The sequence below is a fragment of the Triturus cristatus genome, chromosome 5_2 (genome assembly GCF_964204655.1).
Source record: "Triturus cristatus chromosome 5_2, aTriCri1.1, whole genome shotgun sequence".
Taxonomy (NCBI): domain Eukaryota; kingdom Metazoa; phylum Chordata; class Amphibia; order Caudata; family Salamandridae; genus Triturus; species Triturus cristatus.
In genome coordinates, this window is record NC_140588.1 from 799,289,517 (window position 1) to 799,314,832 (window position 25,316).

Here is a 25,316-nt window from a genome sequence, read left to right on the forward strand (position 1 = left end):
GATGTGCTCATGAGAAGTAGGTGTCAAAGATGTAGTTCCTACGGGCCATTCCTGCCGCAGCTGCAGTGGGATGTGGGCCACCAGCCCCATCACCATCATTATCGCCCAGTACCTCTGGAACTGGGATCCATGGGGCACTGGTGTGAACACAGATGTTGTGCAACACACAACATGCAACGATCATCTTGCACACGACGTCCGGGCTGTACAGGAGCTTCCCACCTGTGCAGTCCAGGCACCTGAAACGTGGCTTCAACATGCCAAATGTGCGTTCAACGAAGCCCCTGGTGCATATGTGGGCTGCATTGTACTGCCTCTGGGCGGGTGTGCTCGGGTCCCGCAGGGGTGTCATCATCCAAGGGCAGAGTGCATATCCTTGATCACCTGTGACAGTGCAGGGAGAAAAGAGTCAATACTTGGTTCGGCAGGATGTGATGGCAGGTCCACCAATTCAATGACGCCTGTGCTGGCTGTGTGTGGGGTAAGTGAAAGCCAGCCCTCAGGGAGTAGGCCCGGATGACCATGGAGTGGTGCAGTCATGTCTGGTTGTTGGTCATGTAGTCTGACATGTCGAATGTGGCTTGGTCACAAGTGCATCCCCACAGATGTGCTGTGTGCCTTGGTGGCTGTGGGATGTGTGGTGTGTTGATTTGGTACTTACCAACGAGCAGTCCTGTTCCATATGTGCCATCCTGGAAGCGCTGGTTGATGATGGACTGTCAGAAGATGAAGGAAGCATGCACACTTCCTGGGTAGTTGGCGACGACATTGGTGAAGAGTCCCCAGTGATCCACTATTGCCTGCACATTGATTTCTGTGTGCTTGCTGTGCTTTCTGTGCTTTCAGTGTGCTTTCTGTGTGCTTTCTGTTGCAGTAGTGGTGTGGAGTATCTGCAGGGGGCACAAGTGTGACACGTGTGCAGTCAATTGCCCCCAACACGGATGGGAATCCGGCTATGGCGTAGAAGCCTTGCTTTGTCTCCAGCTGTTCCTGCGCAGTGTTGGGGAAGTGAAGGTACTGAGGTATGAAGCTGAGGATGGCATCCAGGACAGGCGTGATGAACTTTGATAGGGCTGGCTGTGAGACTCCTCCGACTCTGGCAGTTGCTTGTTGGAATGTCCCAGAGGCCAACAGGTGCAGCACAGCCAGCAGCTTTGTCTGCGGAGGGATGTTGGTTCTCCGCTGTGTTGGGACTGCCAGCCTGTGGGCGATGTGGGTCATGATGTGGAGAATGGTTGTGCTTTTGAGCCTGTAGTGGGCAATGACTTCCGCGGGCGTTAGGTCTGTGAGAGTGGTGCGTTTTTGGTAGGTCCGCTGTCTTACTCTACGCTGCCCCTGTGGTGGTCTGGGGTGGCGGGTCCAGGACCTGGGGGTGGTGGCAGTCCTGGGGGTGGTGGCGGTGGGTGTTGTTGCCCTGTTGGTGCTCTGAGCTGCATGATGAGTAGCTCCATGGCGTCGTCTGTTCTTCGGGTATGGCTGTGTGCGGGGCTCCGTTCCCTACTGCAGGTAGGCATCAGTCTTTACACCTACTTAAGGCAGGTGTTAAATACCCGCACTCACCACTGTGGCAACTCCTAAAAGATCTCCGCTAGAGAGCCCCTAGGGGCCCGTGAGGGACTGCAGCGCCACCCCCACGAGGAGCAACCTTGCCCGATGATGATGCTATACACTCGTAAGGGTGTGTGAGGGCACTACGTACCAAACTAAGGAGTACCTTCCTCTTTCTTTGCACACTCACCTATCCCAGGAGACTACCCCTCTTCTTGTTACAGCACATAATTAGTGGCTGTATCCCCCACCACCTATAGGAACTGAAACCATCCATTGTGATTAAATGTTAAATACCTGCGGCCAACGCGGGTTATCGCCTGTTTTTGGTTCGCTTCGCAGTTCTGGTAGTTCGTTGTGAAAGTGGTGTTGTTGTTTTTTCATGTGTTTTTGCACGGGAACACCTACTCTGCATCTCATTAGAGTTAGTTGGTGGTGTCTGCCGTGGTGTTAGATTTTGGGGCAGTTATCGCGGGAATACTGGCGATGTCTGTGGTTTGCACCTGCTTGTGAATTGGGTGTTAAATATACCTCCACTTTAGTTGCGTTAAGGTGGAGATAAATCGGAGATAGGTACTTGTGAATATGCCCCCAGATGTTTTACCCATGCGATTAAGCTTCAGAAGATGAGTAACTGTCAAAATAACTTGTGAAATGGCCGCAGGATGTTTGACAAGGGGGGGTCTCTATTCCCGTTCTCTACAGTCTGTAGCTGAGGATCAGAAAAGATTGCCCCATCTCCTCCCGCAATCTGTGGGGCCGAGATTTGGCCTTTATGAACAATATCATAATATCTGCCTCAACACACCTTTTCAAAATTGATAACAGCCTTGATAATATTGATTCTGTTAAAGGCAATGATCTTGTCTCGTAACAATGTTTGCATCTCAGTGTTACATTGCCCTTCAACATCCTGGCTTGCCTCGCACGATCTTCTGAATAATGTGTGAGCCTTCTAACGTGGGATTCACTTTTTCAAAGGTTTCCACAATCTGTCTCCATAAATGTCAGTGCTGTACACTACTGCACGCCCACCACTTAGACAGATTGGTTTCCATGACATGGACATGCACTTTTTGCATGTTTAGTTACCAGCTTTGGCCTTAGTGCACTCAACTCAAAAAGCACATGAATGTTGTGACATCAGTTCATGATGTGGGCAATTTGGGGCTAGATCTTGCCAACATTTGTGTATTGCACGTTTTTAATGTTATTGGTGGTAAAAGCTGATTGTGGAGTTTCAACTGCCATTGCAGGCAAAATACTAGGCCTTATGATATGTGTTTAGACTACGTGGTGCACTACGCAGTTTACTGCTGATATATTCAAATGCCACTCACAGCTTTTACATTGATTAATTCAAAAAAATCGCTGAAAGCAAAATGTTAACCCAAATGCAGATTTTACTGTCACACAAAACTAGGCGTGACAATAGTCCTTGACTACTGAAATGGGTGTTTAGCTAATGCCCGACATTAGATGTGGCTAGCATCCTGCCTGGTGCTCACAGTAAAAAGCAGCTGAACACTGCCGCCTGCCACTGGCATTTTTCCTCCAGTTGAAGACATTACTCAGCTTCCAGATGGTGCAAACATGTTTGCTTGTGGGGCGTTGCGGAGGGGGGGGGGGGGGGGTGATGAGGGGATCTGCTGTAGGTCTTGCAAATATGTTATCACCGGTTTTCCCATTGTGTCCACTAGTTTCTAAATCCAGATCAGTACACCAGAGGTAATAAATACGCCTAGAAACGCACAGAACACCAACCTTTTTCAGAAACGATCCTCTGTGTTTTTTCATGGGTTTTAGGCGGACCTTGTCATTGTGACAGCCCAATGGTAAAATTAGAAAAAAAATGTACTCTTGGCACCCAGAAATTGGGGATCAAAGTGTGGCAGAGGAAAGGGGTTAGAATCACTGCTGGAGAAGCTTGAAAAGCAGAGATTGACAGTCAACCTATACATTTATTTTTTAAACAATCTGACTGATTTGCATATGGTTGGGTTCAAACTGGGGTGGCATGGGAACAGTCCAGCCTGAACTGCTCGGCCAGGTCCTCCCTGAACCGGAACACAAGCAACCCAGTACCAGTTTCGCCCTAGTTAGGACTCTTTAGCCTGGTATAGCTTGGTTCCAGTGGAACAGAGAGGACCTGGCTTGGCAGTTCGGGCTTGAGTGTTCCCACTGGAAGAGGGTCATGCCTCATTTGTATATAGCTGGTTCCAAACTGATGTGTCATGGTGTGCAGAATAACAATGGATTGTGATGTGGCCCAAGTATTTACCAGTGGCTGGGATTAATTCAAGCACTCCATCCATCACTTTTTGTATGCTTTAGTATACCACCCTGAGGGGGACGGGTATGCCTTGACATTGGCCCCTTGCACACTGTGTCACTGGAACTAGGCTGTACCCAGCTGATGACCCCATAACTAGGAGGGACCTGTCCTGGGTTGGTGGTGTTCTAGTTTAGGGGGGACCTGGCTTGGCTGTTCGGGTTGAACTGTGTCCAATGGAACAGGGTCAAGATTGATTTGCATATAGCTGGGTCTACACTGAGGTATCATGTTGTACAGAATAACAATGGACTGGGATGTGGCTCTGAGTAATTAATTGCCAGTGGCTGAGGTTAATTCAAGAATTCCATCCATCACTTTTTGTATGCTTTAGAATATCACCCTAAGTGGGTCCCGTGCACACTGTGTCACTGGAACTAAGCTGTACCCGGCTGATGAGCCCTTGACTAAGAGAAACAGGTCCTGTGTTGCTTGTGTTCCGTTTTAGGGGTGACCTGGCTTGGCAGTTTGGGCTGGACTGTTCCCACTGGAGCAGGGTCAAGATTGATTTGCACTTGGCTGGGTCCACGCAGAGGTAGCATGATGCGCAACATAACAATGGACTGGGATGCGGCCCTGAGGAATTACCAGTGGCTGAGGTTCATTCAAGCATTCTATCCATCACTTTTTGTATGCTAACTTTTGGGGATCAGGGTTCTGCTCCCACAAATGCATTCTTTTTTCCCCGTCTGTGTTTTGCACCAATTATGTTGTTTGGGCTTCTTATAAATGCCTCTGTGCATTTAATTATTTTAGTGATAAGTGTTCTCTGTCAAAACTGTATTCTGTCAAATAGGAACATCAAGACAAATAAAAGAAAGGCATAGGATGTACACCGTTTAAAGCCTCTTCTGAACTCTGACGAATATTTTGAAGCTGCTGCGGCCTTAAGTCAATATTTGATACGTATAATTGTGTGATAGGTGATGCACCCACATAGATTGTCTGCATAGGAAGTTACATGCTATGACCAGAAATTACATACTACAAGTGTGCTGCTCTGAAGCAGGGGCATAGATTATAAGTATCGTCCTCTCTTACAGGCAACTTCGAAAGGACAACCCCTCAAAGATATTGATGAATCTATGCAGTGCACTGCTGATGCTAAACCTGATGTTCCTGATCAACAACTGGGTGTCTTCTTTCAAAAACTACGGCCTGTGCATCTCAGCCGCAATCCTACTGCATTACTTCCTACTGGCATCCTTCACCTGGATGGGGCTGGAGGCTGTACACATGTATTTTGCTCTGGTCAAGGTCTTCAATGTATATGTTCGGAACTACATACTTAAGTTCTGCATTGTAGGATGGGGTGAGTTACTGTAACGTTCTAAACATTCCTTCATTGTTAAGGTGGATTCTTCAAATGCGCACACACATTTACATACACACATAAACACATGCGTTAATGTCCCAATCTTCTTGCACACATCCATATGTAAAGCATTTTACTGTATTTAGGTTAATCTCAAAGGTGATTTTGGAAAAAACAGTGTTGCAACTTAGTGCTGAATCCATGAACATTTGTGACCAACGTTAACAGAGGCCGAATTCTGCCATGCCAGTTACAGACTAGAAGTTATGATTTTTTGTACACCAACGACCAACCTCTAAAACCCAACTTGATGGTCAACTAGGATGACCGTGTGTGTCCCAGTAGGTGGTACATGCTCATAAGAACATTTATGTACATCAAAGTATACTGCAAAAATGTTCATTGGCTTCAGCGTCCTAGCGGTACTAACTCAGCCATTCATCAAATTAAGATGAGGAGATTTGAGATTGGTAAAAAATATTTAATGGCGAAGAGTTAAACCAATTTTGAGATGTGTGCTATACGTTATTATTTTCATTATCTATGTTTTACTTGTTATTCTTGGGAACTATAATTCCATTGAAACTGATTGACACCTCCCTCCCCAGCCGCCCACCCCACTCAATGTTTGCTATGCCTTTCCACGTGCACAATGAAAATCTCTCCACTTTAGGGGTGTATACAAATCATGGCCAGACAATATTCTATTGTCCCAACAGTCGACGTGTTTAAAAACTAGAAACATTTGTTGGATATTTTCCAACCTTCAGATAGACCAAGACCTGAAACATTGATTCAAACATGGAAAATAAACCAGGGACAAATATTAGTCGCAGAAAGTCAACAAAATCTTCTCCAAAATGTAAATAGGTAAACACTAGGTTTATGATCTTAATGTACCATACATTAGACCAGTATTAGTAATAATTTATTGATTTTTTAAATATTTGTATTTTATTTTAAAGGTTTTATATAGCGCTGGCTAGACCCGGAGGTATCAGATTGCTTTACATGAGTATCAGACCATAATTGCAGGTTACATCGTTACAAAGGTTACACAGTTATTAGAGCCTGGCAACATAGTGACAAGTAAGTTCGAGACAAACAAAAAGGACCTATACGTAAGGGAAAAAGCAGGCAAGGGGAGAGATTCATGGGGGGGGGGTAAGAGCTGGGGAAGTAGACAGAGAATGGAGGAGGGAAAGAGGAGGGGAGGGTGAGAGACACAGCATGGAAAGAGGAGGGGGACGGTGACGGGGACACAAACCGGTAGACGAGTCAGAGCTGTGTCCAAAGTCCAGTAAGCTGTGATCCCGGGGGAAGTGGTATCATTTCCCCATGTCTGTTGTGAGAGGCTCCCTATACGCAGTGGACTCTCTCAGAGGGGTCTCTGAGACTCCAAGGCCTACATACTGGATCCTTCCCCAAAAAGGGGAGAGGGAGTGCTTTGGCAAGGGGTGCTGTTAGAAATGGGATTTCTGGTTGGCTAGGGCTTGCGCCAAAGCCAGGCAGAAACCACCACCCTAGTCAGGGCTGGGGAGTTACACGCCAAAGATAACCCCTGCTCACCCCCTTGGTAGCTTGGCACGAGCAGTCAGGCTTATCCCGGAGGCACCCAGCAACAACACCCAAGGCCCACCACAAAAGAAACTCCACACAAGGTATTATATAAAAATAGCCTTTGTATTATACCAAAACACATTAGATAATATTCACACAATTTACACTGTGCCAACTGGCACGGGCAGAATTTACAGGGGGATTATCTACATGGGACAGGGCCTCATGGACCACTGTCAGGAATAAGCACTTTTAGAACTAACACTTGGTAGGAATAACACTTTAGAACATAGCACATACAATCACTGTAGCACCAATTAGAAGATGTAGCGCACAACCAGTAACCACTGGTAACAGGTAAGTACCACCTACGCAACCCTAACCACCTTAGGAAAATATTACGCAGGGAACCATGAACTTACTAGTTGCAACCTATACTAGGAAAAACCCTCTCCTACGCATAGGCACAGTTAGCAATAAACATAGCATAAAGGAAAGGCACATTGCGCAAAAGTACACCGGTAAACATAACCATGTACCCTACGTGAGGGCACAACACAAGAAAACTGTCCCAAGGCCAACCTGGCCTTTCAGGGGCTCAAACGCCCTTTGTCACAAAGTCAGGGCTGGACTGCGCACGCAGTCAAGGTAGGAGCATCTGGGCACAACCTACACGTAGCAGCTGCCCACTAAGTGCTGGGCAGCTGGGAAAATGCTCGGGCACCACTGTGCCTTTTGACCAATATTACACACGTTGGAGCCTCTCTGGGCTCTTAAAGAAATGAGGGGGCCAGATGTTGGAGCCTCACAGGGCTCTTCGAACCATGTGCCTTTTTGGAGCCTTATAGGCTCTTTCAACAATGTGCCCCGCTGGAGCGTACTAGCGCTCTAAAACAAAGATTGCCCTCCTCGTTGGAGTCGCGGGACTCGTTAGTAACTAATTTGCCCTGTCGTTGGAGCCTCTCTCTAGGCTCTTAACCGAATGAGGGGCCAAACGTTGGAGCCTTCCACTCGGGGTTCTGAACAACACTGCGGCCCGCGTTGGAGCCTCGCAGGCTCTAAACAACAATGCGGCCCGTGTTGGAGCCTCACAGGCTCGAGAAGCACTGCCCCCTTCGGTGGAGCGTCATGCGCTTTTGCACAATGCTGCCCCCGCTCACCGGGTCAGGTGGCTCTTCACGGCGGTCTTCACCCGGGCCCCCTCCTGGGACCCGGGACTGGAATGCGGAGCCTATCGGCTCCAAACCTGAAAGCAGCATGCCCCAGTATGGGGTGGGCTCCCGCCTGGGTCTGGGGACACGGCGCTTTAGTCGCAGGAGCACGGGGTAGGCTCCCATCCGCTTCCTGCTGTAAGGGTCAGGCCCCTCCCACGACCAGGGCTTCCCGGACTGTTTCCGGGTCACCGCGGGCAGCGCGGCGGCCCTGGAGGTTTTGGGCGCCTGCAGCACGGGGTAGGCTCCCGGTCTTTTAGTACGCAATGCGGGGTGGGCACCCGCGGTAGGCACACGTATGCGGGGTGGGCTTCCGCAAGTTAAATAAAGAGATGGGCACCTGCCAACGAGCGCCACAACGCGGGGTGGGCACCCGCTTTAAATCCCGGCAACAGCGGGGGAATCCCTACGTCGGGGTTCTCCCGTAAATCCTCGCAGCTCAGCGCTGCTGATCACAAATGAAGGCGCTTTTCAGCAAGTAAAGGTGCAGCGCTTCCCAAGCGCTTGCAGGCAAGGTCCAGGAAAAGTCTTCAGATGCAGGGGAGCAAAGACTGGGCCCAGGGGCCAGCTCACAGGGCCCTCCAGCAGGGAGGCAGTCCCCAGTGGCGGTCTCTCCTGGCGCCCAGCAGCAGCAGGCCCCCCTCAAGTTAGGATCAGAAAGAGAACCTTTTACTTGGGGTCACAGCCCCATTGTATACACAGGTTTACCTTTGTTTCAAGGTGCAGGGGAGGGGCGAACTAGATGCAACTGGTTCTTGAGCACTTTGTTTTGCTCAGCCCCTCTCCCTATTCACAGAGCAGGCCAGGGTCATCAGTCACACCACAGGGAGCGGATCCAGCATTGTGTGGGGAAAGCCCAGCCCTATTCAGGTCCTAGGTGTACTCCTCCCACCCATCTGGCTGCTGATCTCCCCATTCACCACTGGGTGACTCATCCTGACTCTGGGGATTCCCTAGCCCATCATATGACCTCAGCCAGCCAATCACGCGACAGGCAGTCACTGCACATTTATGCCAGCGTCTAGAAGTGGCACTTCCACACTAGCTACAGTAATGCCGCACACATCATCGTGCAGCATTTAATCACACGAGTCCGCACATACCAAACTCGCACCTGCACTCCCCACGCATCAGGAACTACCAGGGACACATACATTCCCCCATGCATTCCTATGGGAGGGCAGGCCAACCTCACTACACGCACGCACTTTACCCTGGGACACAGTGGTAAAGTACGCAGAAGCCAAAAATCACTAACACCAGGTCATAATTAAAAGCAAAAAGTTTCAGGGGTGAACCTGCCAGAAAGGCCAAGTCCAACAGGTGCCATACCATACCTCAACTGTGAGTGGCTCCCTAGGCGCTGTGGACTCTCTCAGTGGGTTTGCTGGGACTCCAGAGTATAAATATTAGATCTTTCTCCAACAAGGGGAGAAGGAGTGCTTAGTCAAAGGGCACAAAAGGACAGGGTGCTAGGCGGTGTAGCGGGCAAGAGGAAAGATTCAGGTGAGAGGGGATAGGAGCAAAGGAAGTAAGACAAAGACAGAAAGAGTGCTGAATGGGAACAGATAGATAGATAGATAGATAGATAGATAGATAGATAGATAGATAGATAGATAGATAGATAGATAGATAGATAGATAGATAGATAGATAGATAGATAGATAGATAGATAGATAGATAGATAGATAGATAGATAGATAGATAGATAGATAGATAGATAGATAGATAGGAGGCAAGGAAAAAGCAGAGTTACAGAAATACGATGAGGGGGGGTGGGCGAGACAGGGAGACGGGGAAAAAACTGTGCCCAAAGTGCAGCTGGGTAGGTGACGGTCAGGGAATGAACCAAGGCCGATCTCCTCAATAGCCTTGACCCCATCTTCTCAGCGAGCACCCACGTCTTCTTTGACCGCACCACTGAACTCCACTGGACCGACCACCGCTGCACCACACACCACCAGACCCAGCAGATGCCTCGCCGCAGCTGGGGCAAGATCACCGAGGACCAGCTAACCGCCGCCCTCACACAGAGCCCACCCACAGACCCAACCGACCCCGACGCCACAGCCCGCAACCTCAAAAAATGGATCAACGACTGCACCAACACCCTCGCCCAGCTCAAGAAACCCCCCAACACCCACACCAGCAAGAGAGCCAGCTGGTTCACCGAAGACCTCCAGGCCTCCAAGCGAACCTGCCGAAAACTAGAAAAAAACTGGACCCTCGAAAGAACACCGGAAAGCTACACAGCCCACAGGAACGCCACCCGCCGACATCACCAACTCATCAGATCCGCCAAAGGTCCGCCTTCAGAGATCGCCTTGACAACAACGCAAACAACAGCAAAGAGCTCTTCTGCATTGTGAAGGAACTCTCCAACCCCAGCTCCAACACCAACGACATCCCACCGTCACAAGAACTGTGTGACTCGCTAAAGAACGGTGATGGATCAAACCCAGATCTGTTGACTGGGTGTGAGTGTTTGATTGGTTCGGATTCTCCGTCCATCACCACCCCTTTTGTACCGCTTTGTTCGCCATAAGTTGGCAGGGTATGCTCAGACGTGAGTCCCTTGCTCACTTTACCACTGGATTCAAGCAAGCCTGGCTGAAGACGGCTGAAATGCCAGAAACCGGTCCTAGGAAGCTTGTTTCCGGTCCAGGGAAGACATGGCTTGGCAGTTCGGGCTGGACTGTTCCCATGAGGCACAGGGTCAGACTGATTTGCATATGGCCATGTCTGAACTGGGGTGGCAGAGTGGGCTAAAGAACGGTGATGGATCAAACCCAGATCTGTTGACTGGGTGTGAGTGTTTGATTGGTTCGGATTCTCCGTCCATCACCACCCCTTTTGTACCGCTTTGTTCGCCATAAGTTGGCAGGGTATGCTCAGACGTGAGTCCCTTGCTCACTTTGCCACTGGATTCAAGCAAGCCTGGCTGAAGACGGCTGAAATGCCAGAAACTGGTGCTAGGAAGCTTGTTTCCGGTCCAGGGAAGGCTTGGCTTGGCAGTTCGGGCTGGACTGTTCCCATGAGGCACAGGGTCAGACTGATTTGCATATGGCCATGTCTGAACTGGGGTGGCAGAGTGGGCTAAAGCACGGTGATGGATCAAACCCAGATCTGTTGACTGGGTGTGAGTGTTTGATTGGTTCTGATGCTCCGTCCATCACCACCCCCTTTTGTACCGCTTTGTTCGCCATAAGTTGGCAGGGTATGCTCAGACGTGAGTCCCTTGCTCACTTTGCCACTGGATTCAAGCAAGCCTGGCTGAAGACGGCTGAAATGCCAGAAACTGGTCCTAGGAAGCTTGTTTCCGGTCCAGGGAAGACTTGGCTTGGCAGTTCGGGCTGGACTGTTCCCATGAGGCACAGGGTCAGACTGATTTGCATATGGCCATGTCTGAACTGGGGTGGCAGAGTGGGCTAAAGAACGGTGATGGATCAAACCCAGATCTGTTGACTGGGTGTGAGTGTTTGATTGGTTCGGATTCTCCGTCCATCACCACCCCTTTTGTACCGCTTTGTTCGCCATAAGTTGGCAGGGTATGCTCAGACGTGAGTCCCTTGCTCACTTTGCCACTGGATTCAAGCAAGCCTGGCTGAAGACGGCTGAAATGCCAGAAACTGGTGCTAGGAAGCTTGTTTCCGGTCCAGGGAAGGCTTGGCTTGGCAGTTCGGGCTGGACTGTTCCCATGAGGCACAGGGTCAGACTGATTTGCATATGGCCATGTCTGAACTGGGGTGGCAGAGTGGGCTAAAGCACGGTGATGGATCAAACCCAGATCTGTTGACTGGGTGTGAGTGTTTGATTGGTTCTGATGCTCCGTCCATCACCACCCCCTTTTGTACCGCTTTGTTCGCCATAAGTTGGCAGGGTATGCTCAGACGTGAGTCCCTTGCTCACTTTGCCACTGGATTCAAGCAAGCCTGGCTGAAGACGGCTGAAATGCCAGAAACTGGTCCTAGGAAGCTTGTTTCCGGTCCAGGGAAGACTTGGCTTGGCAGTTCGGGCTGGACTGTTCCCATGAGGCACAGGGTCAGACTGATTTGCATATGGCCATGTCTGAACTGGGGTGGCAGAGTGGGCTAAAGAACGGTGATGGATCAAACCCAGATCTGTTGTCTGGGTGTGAGTGTTTGATTGGTTCTGATGCTCCGTCCATCACCACCCCCTTGTGTACCGCTTTGTTCGCCATAAGTTGGCAGGGTATGCTCAGACGTGAGTCCCTTGCTCACTTTGCCACTGGATTCAAGCAAGCCTGGCTGAAGACGGCTGAAATGCCAGAAACTGGTCCTAGGAAGCTTGTTTCCGGTCCAGGGAAGACTTGGCTTGGCAGTTCGGGCTGGACTGTTCCCATGAGGCACAGGGTCAGACTGATTTGCATATGGCCATGTCTGAACTGGGGTGGCAGAGTGGGCTAGAGAACGGTGATGGATCAAACCCAGATCTGTTGACTGGGTGTGAGTGTTTGATTGGTTCTGATGCTCCATCCATCACCACCCCCTTTGTACCGGAATCCAAGAGAAGGCCCTGGACTGGACCACCTCCTTCCTCTCCGGAAGAACCCAGAGCGTCCGCCTACCTCCCTTCTGCTCCAAAGCCACCGAGATCATCTGCGGTGTACCCCAAGGCTCATCTCTCAGCCCAACGTTATTCAACGTCTACATGGCACCACTCGCCCATGTCGCCCGACTGCATGATCTAAACATCATCTCCTATGCCGACGACACCCAGCTGATCCACTCGCTCACCAAGGACCCCCACACCACCAAAACCAACCTCCACGAAGGAATCAAGGCTGTCGCCGACTGGAGGAGGAACAGACGACTGAAGCTGAACTCGGACAAGACAGAGGTCCTCATCCTCGGCTCCACCCCCACGGCCTGGGACGACTCCTGGTGGCCGACGGCACTAGGAGCACCCCTACACCCATCAACCACGCATCAAAACTGCCCCTCTATGTCTGGTTTTGTAATCAGATCCCCTTTAGTCCAGACATCTTGATATTGTGGATTTCCTATTTAGGAGCTTCAGCTAGACTCTGGAGACTGTTCTCTTCTCCAATATTTTACGTCATTCCATTTTAAGCCAGTAATTGAAGAATGTTGTGAGCCCCCAATACGTGCTTTCTCAATGAGTGCAGACTGGATGGCAACTGCCACAGAATTATATATAGACAGTGCCCTGATGAAGGTCGCACCATCTGCTTTCATCTTCCTGTAACTTCCGAAACACGCATCGGCGCACCTGTGTCTACACAACATTGAACTTTAGAGAATTTTTTAATACTGCACTGTTACTGTTTTCACTTTAAGTACTACGATTACAGTATTTATTTGTTACTCATTTCTCGATATATATATTGTGCTTCAATGTGAATGTATGTGATCGTCATGTAGTAAATCTATTATTGTCTTGGTTCTTAGTGTAATGATTTGGCTCATTTGTGACTTTTTATATATGTGGAGCTCACAGACTGTATATATATTTATTATTGTTAAATATCACTACCATATATGTTTTTTCTAAAAAAAATGACAATCCCAAAAAGGTAAACTGTTATATTAAAAAATCAAGACATTATTAATAATGCTGGTCTGATGTATGGTACATTTATATCATAAATGTAGTGTTTACCTATTTTATATTTTGGGGAAGATTTTGTTGACTTTCTGTTACTAGTATTTTCCAACCTCCTAAAAAAGGTTTGTCCCTCCCTGAAGTCGTTAGTGACTTCTAACTTGTATCACATCATTATTAATTGTGGAAAAGGAAAAAAAATGCTTAGCATACTACAGTCTATCAAACCTTAAACAATTTGCGACACATTTGCTAGAAAAACATTTAAATAGTCACCTCCCACAAAAAGGATTTTATTTTGCAGCAACACGCAGGGTATATGAGGCGGGATGTTCCTCATTAAGCTGGTTTTGAACCTCAACCCTCGTTTTTGACCCTTATTAGTTGTCCACCCTTTGGCACCAGAGTTCCCTGGAGGGGTGGACGGGTTGTAGAAGTGCGTGGCGCTGGAGGGGCTGATTTGTGGAGCACTTCCGGCGTGCAGCGGTGCGTGACTGCGCGCTCAATCCTATTACCTACCGCAGGCCGCGCGGAAGCTCCTCTCTGTATAAAAGATCAGAATATCTTATCTCTGGCAGCTTTGCGCTCATGAATAATGGACTCACTTACTTTGATGAATAAATTGCTAGACGTCATTGCTTCGACATTTGCATAATGCTCGCTCTTTCTTCCACTTTCGTATTAGGAGTACCGGCAATTATAGTTATTACCGTGGTTATTGTAAACAAAGATTTCTATGGCATCGCGAATGAGGTGTCGAAGGAAGTTAGCGCATCGGCTGACGACAACGTTTCATTGTAAGTGTTTCATTTTCCCCACTTTGAGGTGCATTGAACTTTTCAAAATCACGAGCCTTGTGAAATTGCTGTACAAAAGTATAAGACTTGTTTTTTTAGTTTAAAAAAAAATAATAATACATTTTATACCTGAAGTTTGTGATAAAATGTTTTGTCGGGTTCACCGGCCGTTAGCGGCATATCACCAGATCACAGCTAATTGTTAAGTGGATGTTAACTATTGACTATCTCCTTTCATGAACAATCGGTTTTCATTGCAGGATTCTTTAAATTCAGCAGTGGGTATCTATCTGCTTTGAATATTCCTAGATCAGAATGAATTGTAGGCCGCTTTGTCTATTTCCGCCTCGTGCAGTGTGCCTTGCTGCCTGGAAGGACCCTTGCTGTTAGACCAGAGGTGAATGTGGCCCTCACAGCCCTTCCAGGGGTTGGAATGCTAAGATGCAGGGAACCACCCCTCTCCCTGTCATTTAAGATGCCATCAGTGATGTCATGTGTGATGCCAGAGGCAGCTCATGGGGGTGGCACATTCTGTGGTTGGTTCAAGTAGATGTCATAAGCAATGTTATCAGTGTTGTTTCTTATGATGCCATCAATACTGTCATGTGTGATGGCACTCGCCACACAATATGGGGGGAGGGGGAAGGGTAGGGAGGTAGTCACAGTTTCTACTGTGAAACATAGCGAATTTAAGTGGTTTAACGAATTTGAGCCTGGAGCTTAATTCTTAACTGTATTTTTTCCAGTGGGTTTCAACCGTTTTTTAAAGAGTCGAGGCTACCGAATAAGGATCAGCAAGCTATGTTTTCCTTGTTACAAAATACTTTTCACAGTCAGTTCAGTTCAAATTCTTTATTTCGATGGTTAAAAAAATCATCATAAAAAGTACATGTTAAAAACACAGCAACACATATAATCATACAATTCATTAAAAAATAACCATCAACTGAACTGTTACACTTTATCACAATACGAAAAGTAAGCTAATCTCTAGTGTTCCTTAGTCTTACAGCAGCTTTCAAGAAGCTTATTACTGAGCATAGAGTATACATATCATTTGCTCTTTGAAGGAACAACAAGGCTACCTTCGCATGTCGAAATTTCCCACATTTTAAAATATTAATTAAAAACATGCGTCTAGGGAGACAATAAAATGGGCACAACAATACAAAATGAAGGGTGTCCTGCGGAGACAAATTGTCGCAGCCGCAGGCCCCCTTCTGCTCAATAGTCGCAGAAAAACCAGTCACAATTTTCCCACCTGATGGATGATAGATGTGCCTTTATCATTTAAGCAAGCTTCAGCCAAATTCTAACTATATCGTCTAGTTGCAAAAAGAAATAGCATGTTAACCCATTTTTAGGTCTAGCCTGACCCAGCGCATGCGCTGGTCTGGCGAGACTTATTCAGAGGGCTCCAAAAAGTGCTACCAGGCCAGCCTAGAGCTACAGTGCATGTGCGCGGGCGCGCGCGCAGCGCTTTACCGTGATTACTTTCACTTGCACGGCCGCTTTGATGTTTGATCGCGATCACTTTCGCGGCCGCACGGCCAATAGGTCTCGCTTTTGGGACCTTATAAGTATTTAGTTATGCAACTGTTGCATAGCTAAACACTTATAAGGTCCCAAAGGCGAGACCTATTGGCTATGCCAATGCTTGTTATTATCTTGTCGTGACTGTTTATCTCAGTGAGTGCTGGTGATTATGATCTTGGAGTTGTATTGGAAACCCCCTGCCTCACTGTTCCATGCTCACCACTGAAGTTTTCAATTCTCTCTGAATACTCCTGCGTGTTTACCTGATTGAGTGGTGCTGTTTGTGCTCTTCATTATTTGTTGGACAATCATTGGCTGACAGTGCCATTCCTTCCTTTAGAGAGATCGTTTTCTAGACAATAGCCCTCAGTGTGTAGCTGACGCAGTGTCTGTGTTCTTGGACATGTGTTGGACTCACACTATTTTACTGTTCCTCTCCCTCCTTTTTTATCCTCAAATCTCTGTGATTCATTCAGTCCCTAATTGTACTTTTGTGTACTTTTACTGCAGTTGAAGCACTCCTTCAAATCCGTGGCCCTGAGTGCTGATATGCGCGAGTGGGGTGTGTGCTATGGACATGAAATAGACACCCCCTCTGTCACACTACTTTTGCTGCCTTTAGTGCACTCTCCAAGCTTCCTGATTGTGGCCCTGAGCTCTGATACGGAGTGGGAAGACCGCATAAACCTGTTAACTTGGACCTGTGTTGGTTACCTCTAGCTGCAGTCGTGTTTAGGCCTTTTCTTTCCCTTGTAGCTTTATGGTGTTATACATGACGTGTGATTTTAGTCAGTGTAGTTGTCCTTTAGAATTTTCTCCCATAGGTCGTCGTATTTATTAGGTATGGGGCATGCGGTAAGGTCATGACCGGTGAGCAACTATTTGAAGGTCTGAGGGGGCGGGCATCATCCTACAGAGGTGCTCCAAAGGGGCGCGGGTTGGGGAGTCACGCTTTCCTTAGGCTGGTAGCCACCCCGCGCGCGCATACTCATGACGTCACCGGATGGCGCAGAGTAAGGGCCCTCCTTTAGTGGGTAAATGAAGTTCACGGCGTGGACCGGGTAATTACCGGGCCCGGCTGCGCATGCGCACACCTGTAGGGGAGGCGCAGCTAGTAGGACCTGACACCGGTTAGCGACCTTGCCATATGGCCCAGAAATGTTAGTATACAGAAATGCAGAGGAGGATGTTAGACTCGGTTAGGAAACAATCTGTATTAGAGTCTTTGTTAAGGATAGTCACTCACACCTGTTGACAATGATGTATCTAATGTCCTGCTGATTTTTGTATAACTGTTTATCATGCAAATTTAAAAATTTATTGTTTTGTACTTAATAAATACGGCCGGGGGGTCTCGCGACCTCCCGCCTTCCAAAGATACCACGTCTATGTGCTGTGTCCGGGGGTGGTGTGGTCATAGGGGGAGGGCGGTAGCCAGTCACTGACCATGTGCTCCCACAGCTCCTTGATTGTAGCCCTGAGCGCTGATATGGGTGACTTGGGAATGTGTGTAAACCTGGGCCTGTGTTTGACACCCTCCCCCTCAATGTACATTTGCTGCCATCCTCACTGTATATTTGCTGCTCTCCAACTCCCTGATTGTGGGTCTGAGCGCTGACGTGTGTGAGTGTGGTGTGTGTGCATTAGGGATCAGCGGAACTCACTGAGTTTCACTCCGCGGAATTCCACAGAGTTACATAAAAACGTCATAAGATTCTGCAGAGCTCAGCGAGCGGGTGAATTCGGCACGTTGTGAAGATTTGTAGCGCCAGGAGCTAGTTCTGCACTGCTAAATCTGCTTGAATGGCACCACGCAGTGTGCCATTTGGTGCTGCTTTTGCTGCCACCAGAATTTCTACTCTAGCAGCAGCGTTCTCACCGCAAAAGATCGTAAATGTCCGTGCCCGCCCCATTGAGAAAATCTCGTTCGGTGCCGTCCTAGCATCCCAAAATCACTCTAGGAGATGCCAATTCTCGCTATTTCTTACCATCTTCACATTGGCAAGCCGCGAATGTGGGCAAAAAACTCTGCCAGGCTGCAGTTTGTCAGAGTTTTGCCAGAACTCCTCATTACCAGCGTAACGCAAAGTGGGTAAAACTCTGCGAACTCCGCCGGTGGAGCGGAATTTATCATCCACCCATATTAAACATGGACCTGCGTTGGTTGGACACCTTGTGCCTCACTCTAATTTTTTCTGTCATTGCAGCTCTCATCAAATTCCTGATTGTGGCCCTGACCACTATCAGAGGGGAGTGAGATGTATGCGTAAACCTAGACCTGCGCTCGACACCCTCTATCTCATTCTACTGAATGTACTTACACCAGCGCTCTTTATCATTAATGAATAAGTCAGCTGGCACCCCATCGAGACCAGGGGCGCGTCCACAAGCCACTGAGCCAAGGGCCGTCATGACTTCAGCAATACTGAAGAAATTATCTTGGAATTGATCTACACTCATTTCTGTGCCCAAATTGGCATTATTTCGCTCGGCGTACTGATTTTTAAAATATTTTACCCATTCTTCTTCTGGCACATTGTTATGCGGGGGCTCGGGAGAACCCGAATTTCCCCACCTAACAATGTGCCAGAATAACCGGGAATCCTTACTGTCGCTAGCTGCCTTTAACTCAGACCAGTGGTGCTCGTCCCAGACTTTCTTTGCCCTAGATATACTGATTTTGTAATCCTTTCTAGCAGATTGAATCACAACAGATTGCCCCCCCTTGATGGCATTACCTAAAGCTAGTCGTGCTTCCCTACACTAGTCATTATACCACTTAGCAGGCTTTGGGGCTCTGGCTCCTTTGTTTTTCGCAGGTTTAAGGAAATAGTTTTTGATTGTGCAAAAGAGGGTATTGTGTATTCCTGCTACCTTGTCTAAGCCGGTGCTAAGTGGATTAAAGTGCTCCATGTCCAATATTGCTTTGTCTACCTGTCCACTGATATTAGCAATAACCTGATGGTTAGTTACTATATTTTCCCACCTTAATCTACGCATATCATTAGTGGGAACAATCAGGGGAGGGACGATCTCAAGAGGGCCTATGGTACGGTTAGTATGGGACCACCATTTATGAATTGCACACAGGGGGTTGTGATCGCTCTCTATCCTCCCAACAACCTCCATGTCGCAGATCAGGTGCCATAGTTTAAGACTACATAAAACGTAGTCAATTCTACTATTGTATCGCCCATTATCAAATGTGCTGGTCCCATTTCTGTCACTACTAGTCCTTCCATTTAGGGCTCTTAAACCCTTTTCATAACAGAGGGCGTTTAGACCGATCACATCATCGGACCAACGCACAACCGGAGTGAGCTCCAATTTAGGAACTCCCCATTGTCGGTCCTCTTCGTCCCTGAAAAGATCATCTTCATTGACTAGGGGTTCAAATGTTCTATTAAAATCACCCGCAATGACGATGTTGTTGCTTGAGGAGTGGGTATCAAGAAGACAACCCAAGGCTACTAGAGCCTCAGATCTCCCCCCTCTGTTACTCCGGACATAGACATTATAAATATCCAACGTTCCTAATTTATCTAGGTCCATTTTAATTAGTTGGATATCTCGATTATTAGTGTCAACAACTTTGATAGCTAGCTTTAGACTCTGGCGGACCCATATAGTTAAACCCCCCATAGGTCTCCCCCTTGGGCCCTTAAATGCAGGCACAGAATAATTCAAATATCCCTGTACAAAAGAAGGTTCACATAACCAAGTTTCCTGGAATATGCATAGATCAAAATTATTGACAAAACATATCCAATCCTCAGATTCCAGTTTAGAGGACAGCCCTGCAATATTCCAGGAGAGTAAATTCCCCGTAATGACCTCAGTGCCAGCCAAACGGTTGACAGATGGTAGAGAATCTGGGACAATGAGATGATTGATACAAGTGTCTGCACTTACTTCTGGTACCGAGTTTCTTAGCTCATTAAAAGATGGAAATGTATCAGGAAATGGCTCATCAGGGACCAAGGACGGAGCCTTGCGGTTATTGAGTCAGTCCACGTCTTCAAGATTTGCTAATGCCTCATAGCGGTTTCTGAGCGGAATGGGAGGGTTAGGTTGGTTACGAAGTAAAGCCCCAGGATTAATAATGGAAGCTGTCTGAGATCTGGGATAGAAATAAGTTAATTCCCAGGTAGTAATGACAGACCTCATATGATTTGTGTGCCAGTTAAGAATATTGCTGACAGCTCTAGGATCCCTAAAGTTCATTAAAATGATATCCCCGTTTATATTCTTTGGTGTATTTCCCAGCCAGGGTAGACGCCTGACGTGTAAGATTTCCCCATTAATATACGAGGGGAGAGGGCGGTTCTGTCCAAACCAGTGGATAACCTTATTCTTTAACTGCAAATATCCCTCTATTACACCGTCCTTTAAAGTTGGAACACCCGCAAGGAAAACTACAAGAGGGACAGCTTCTGGTGGCAAGTCAATAGAAAAAGGCCCACGTATCTTTGTAATAGGGACTGGATTGCGACCCTTTCTATCATACATTGGGCCTTTTTGTATTGAGATATTTTCTCCCAGGGAGTCTCTGTCCTTGCTTAAAATAATCGGTTGCATTAACTGGGGAATAGTAGTTCCTCCTGCATTGCTATTAGTTACATTATTAGTGCTCGGGTAGATTTGAGAGATAGACTCTAGTGGTAATGCAGTAGAGGGTGATGCAGCAGAAGCTGAAACAATAGGGGACACTATAGTTGGCTTTGTAGAATTCGTAATTGATTCCCTATTATTACCCATTAGGAATTCTACTTTCTCTAGCCTTTTTTCAATTGCTTTTAAACTCTCAACAATAGGTAACATGAGAGATTTCAATAACTGGTCTATGTTGCCGAATAGCTCCGTGGTAGTTGTATCATTTGCAGAACGAGATGTAGACATACCTGAGAGAGATGTATTATCAGTACAGAGTAAAAGGCCTTTATCAATATGAACCAGATCAGAATTACGACTAGGTTTTTTTTTACTCCTTAATAGCTCAGAGTCTATCTTTCTCCTTTTTCTAGGTAATGGGCCTGGAAGTTTAGATTGCCTGGGTGATTTAACCTTTTGAGGTAAAGGCTTGATAACTTGTGGTAATGACCCATTCAATACAACTGGTTCGGTAATTAGGCTAAGGGGTAAGGGTGAGGCAATTGGGGACAGATCATTGGATGACTCAACAGAGATTAAATTCCGAGATAATGTTAGGGAGTCATTATTACCAGAAAGGACGGAAATCTCATTGTGAGGAGGTCCACTCGTGCCTGGGGGAGTCACTACATGAAGAAGGTCCGTAGATAGAGGCGTGCTTTTAATAAGCTCAATAGAGCTACGCCGCCTCGCCCTTAATTCTGCAACAGTGGCTTCACGATCTAGTCCAGAATTGACTTTAAACAAATAACCATCAAGGGTACCCCTATTAACACATTCAGCCATATTAATGAAACTAATAAAATACACCACTAAAGTAATGCATACAACGGGACTAAAGGAAACAAATCAAGAGTGTCAATTACAAACATTTAATAACAAACCAGGACAAATTACAATACGCTGAGAACAGTACAAGCAAAAGTCAAGGGGGTGAGCCCGGCCCGGACTCCTTCGGCTCTGGAGGGCTACAGAGGGCCCGCCCTTTGCCCGGGCTTTGCCCGGCCCCGCCCGCGCGTCCCGCGATGCGGAGGGAGCCTCGAACTTTTGTGCGCCTCCGGGCGCGAAGACAGCCGGAAGTTGGCCGCAAGGCAACCTGGGAGCTGTAGTCTCCCCCTGTCGCGGGCACGATTGAGTTAGGCGCCGACAGGGGAGACCCACAGCGTCAGCACCCCAGAGGCGGCAAGACGGCAAGAGGATCAGGAGCAGGTCCGCAGGTCCGCAGGTGAGTAGCACAGTACTAAAAAATATCACCCCCGCTCCACCGAGGGAGCCTCGAACTTTTGTGCGCCTCCGGGCGCGAAGACAACCGGAAGTTGGCCGCAAGGCAGCCTGGGAGCTGTAGTCTCCCACTGTCGCGGGCGCGATTGAGTTAGGCGCCGACAGGGGAGACCCACAGCGTCAGCACCCCAGAGGCGGCAAGACGGCAAGAGAATCAGGAGCAGGTCCGCAGGTGAGTAGCACAGTACTAAAAAATATCACCACCGCTCCACCGAGGGAGCCTCAAACTTTTGTGCACCTCCGGGCGCGAAGACAACCGGAAGTTGGCCGCAAGGCAGCCTGGGAGCTGTAGTCTCCCCCTGTCGCGGGCGCGATTGTGTTAGGCGCCAACAGGGGAGACCCACATCGTCAGCACCCCAGAGGCGGCAAGACGGCAAGAGGAGCAGGTCCGCAGGTGAGTAGCACAGTACTAAAAAATATCACCCCCGCTCCACCGAGGGAGCCTCGAACTTTTGTGCGCCTCCGGGCGCGAAGACAACCGGAAGTTGGCCGCAAGGCAGCCTGGGAGCTGTAGTCTCCCCCTGTCGCGGGCGCGATTAAGTTAGGCGCCGACAGGGGAGACCCACAGCGTCAGCACCCCAGAGGCGGCAAGACGGCAAGAGGATCAGGAGCAGGTCCGCAGGTCCGCAGGTGAGTAGCACAGTACTAAAAAATATCACCCCCGCTCCACCGAGGGAGCCTCAAACTTTTGGGCGCCTCCGGGGGCGAAGACAACCGGAAGTTGGCCGCAAGGCAGCCTGGGAGCTGTAGTCTCCCCCTGTCGCGGGCGCGATTGAGTTAGGCGCCGACAGGGGAGACCCACAGCGTCAGCACCCCAGAGGCGGCAAGACGGCAAGAGGATCAGGAGCAGGTCCGCAGATCCGCAGGTGAGTAGCACAGTACTAAAAATATCACCCCCTAAATCCCTTAATCCATCAAATTAGCATTTTTTACCCTGTCTTTCACCAAAACTTGCTAATGGAGCCAAAATGGGATATGATATACACTTTTTGTGCTTGATTCTATGATTTATAAGCGAGGGGCATGCTGGACGTCATGCCTATCAATGTAGCACGCTAAGTGTCAGAGGGATTATTATTCAATAAGTTTGAAATCATTTTTTGAGTGCACCACTGATCTAAAGAACATACTTTTTTATATCCCCCTTTTTTCCTGGGGGTGGGTTTTCACAGAACTTGCTTTGCCAAAACTTTCCTGCTATCTTTCCAATTTCTGTGTGTGTCTTTGAGGTCAAAAGTTATAACCAAATAAAAATGGCCATTTCATTGGAAAGTGTGACTGTACCATAATTATAGAGTGATGACCACCACTGTGTAATGAATCTAAATATCTCTAAATCTATGTATATCTACATATATATTTAAATGCTATTTTCTCAGGAACTACTGAACAGATTTACACCAGACCTACAAAAGGCACTTCCTTGACCTGAGGACAACCTCTCTGCCAAATTTCAAGTAACTCTGTTCAGCCGTTCGGGCTGTAGCTGTGTCTAAAGGTCCTATGGAAAAATGCATGGGAAAAACGCGTTTTGGGACCCCCCTTTTATCTCAGCCCCCGCTTGACGAATCCCCCCGAGACTTTCAGGGTAGGAGCGGAGCGTAGCGCCCCACCTATTTTGAAAAATTTGCGAGGATTCGTCAACCGGCGCCAAAGTTATTCAAAATAGAATGTTGCGGTTTTCCTATGGAAACAGGGTCCTAACTATAACTACCTACTGGCGACCGCCAGTAGGTAATATATCTATACATATATATATATATATATATATATATATATATATATATATATATATATATATATATATATATATATATATATATATATATATATATATATATGTATATATATATATGTATTCACTGAAAAAACCATAGGTTTCACACACGTTATAGTTAGGAATTAGCATTTAAAAAACCTTGCAAATTCACTGAAAAAACCATAGGTTTCACACATGTTATAGTTAGCGGATTTTTACTAATGAAATTCCCCCGTTATAGTTAGTGCAGGCAACTATAACTCACGCGACCGCAATCCTCTGCTGATGCTAATACTGTATTTAGACACTTATTTACCCATGTCTTCTTCCATACATTTTTAGCTATACATATATTACAAATATTTTTTTTTCATAAAGACACATATGTCATCAGCAGAAGATTGCGGTCGCGTGAGTTATAGTTGCCTGCACTAACTATAACGGGGGAATTTCATTGGTTTTTTATCAGTAAAATTTCCGCTAACTATAACATGTGTGAAACCTATGGTTTTTTCAGTGAATTTGCAAGGTTTTTTAAATGCTAATTCCTAACTATAACGTGTGTGAAACCTATGGTTTTTTCAGTGAATTTGTAAGTTTTTTTAAATGCTAAGTTACTTTACGCCATTCGTGGCGTGCGCGCCCACTTAACGCAGTTCGTTCCGTGCGCGCTCGGTGCGCTTCGTGCACCGTGCGCGCACAGTGAGCACGCGGTGCGCTTCGCGCACCGCGTGCCCACGTTACGCTAGATGGGCCATGTACGCACGATGCGCTTCGCGCACCGTGCGCACATGGAGGACATATGATGCACTTCGTTTTGAAAGGTAATATTTTAATTTTTCGCAGTAGTTATAAGCCATGCACAAATGGTGCCCTTCGGGAACCATTTGCACACGGGGTGGAGAGAGTGTGGATAATTTTTGTTTTTAATATATTTTTTTTTATTATTTTCGTTTTTCACGGCGGTTATAAACCATGCACAATTGGTGACCTTCGGTCACCAATTGCACACGGGGTGGGGTTATTGTGGATAATTTTTTTTTGTTTTATATTTTTTTACCGTACTCGTACGGTAAGTGTAATCGGCGAAATTAGCGAAAAAATACAAATTCCGTTTTTGGCCTTGGGGGATCTTTGGGGACTCCCTCTACATGGCTATGTGTGTGGGAGCTGTCAAAACAGCCCCTTTACATGTTTTTGTGCTTTGTTTGTTAATCATCACTCTCAGTGCGAGAGAGAAAATGGCGGCCGCCGCTTCCTGGTTTCGGCCGATTCGAATGTTTACTAAGATCTAAGAGCCAATCATAATTGCGCTCGCGCACGCCACCGTACGCGTACGGTAAGCGTACCGTAAGCGCACCGTAAGCTGGCTCAGATATATATATTGATTTAAAGGCTATTTTCTCAGAATCTACTGAACAGATTTACACCAAACCTACAAAAGGCACTTCCTTGACCTGAGGACTACCTCTCTGCCAAATTTCTAGTAATTCTGTTCAGCCGTTCGGGCTGTAGCCCTGTCTAAAGGTCCTATGGAAAAATGCATGGGAAAAACGCGTTTTGGGACCCCCCTTTTATCTCAGCCCCCGCTTGACGAATCCCCCCGAGACTTTCAGGGTAGGAGCGGAGCGTAGCGCCCCACCTATTTTGAAAAATTCGCGAGGATTCGTCGACCGGCGCCAAAGTTATTCAAAATAGAATGTTGCGGATTTCCTATGGAAACGTGGTCCTAACTATAACT

General features: G+C 47.5%; 1 protein-coding gene across 1 annotated transcript in view; it reads left to right on the forward strand.

Annotated features, from left to right (window-relative positions):
• The window catches only part of ADGRG4 (adhesion G protein-coupled receptor G4), a 1,724,535-nt gene that overhangs the window by 1,435,537 nt on the left and 263,682 nt on the right, over positions 1-25,316 (forward strand). The window contains exons 23-24 of the mRNA XM_085607949.1: positions 4,924-5,192; positions 14,238-14,349. Of these exons, the coding sequence (XP_085464075.1) occupies positions 4,924-5,192; positions 14,238-14,349 (381 nt within the window). The remainder of the gene's footprint in view (positions 1-4,923; positions 5,193-14,237; positions 14,350-25,316) is intronic.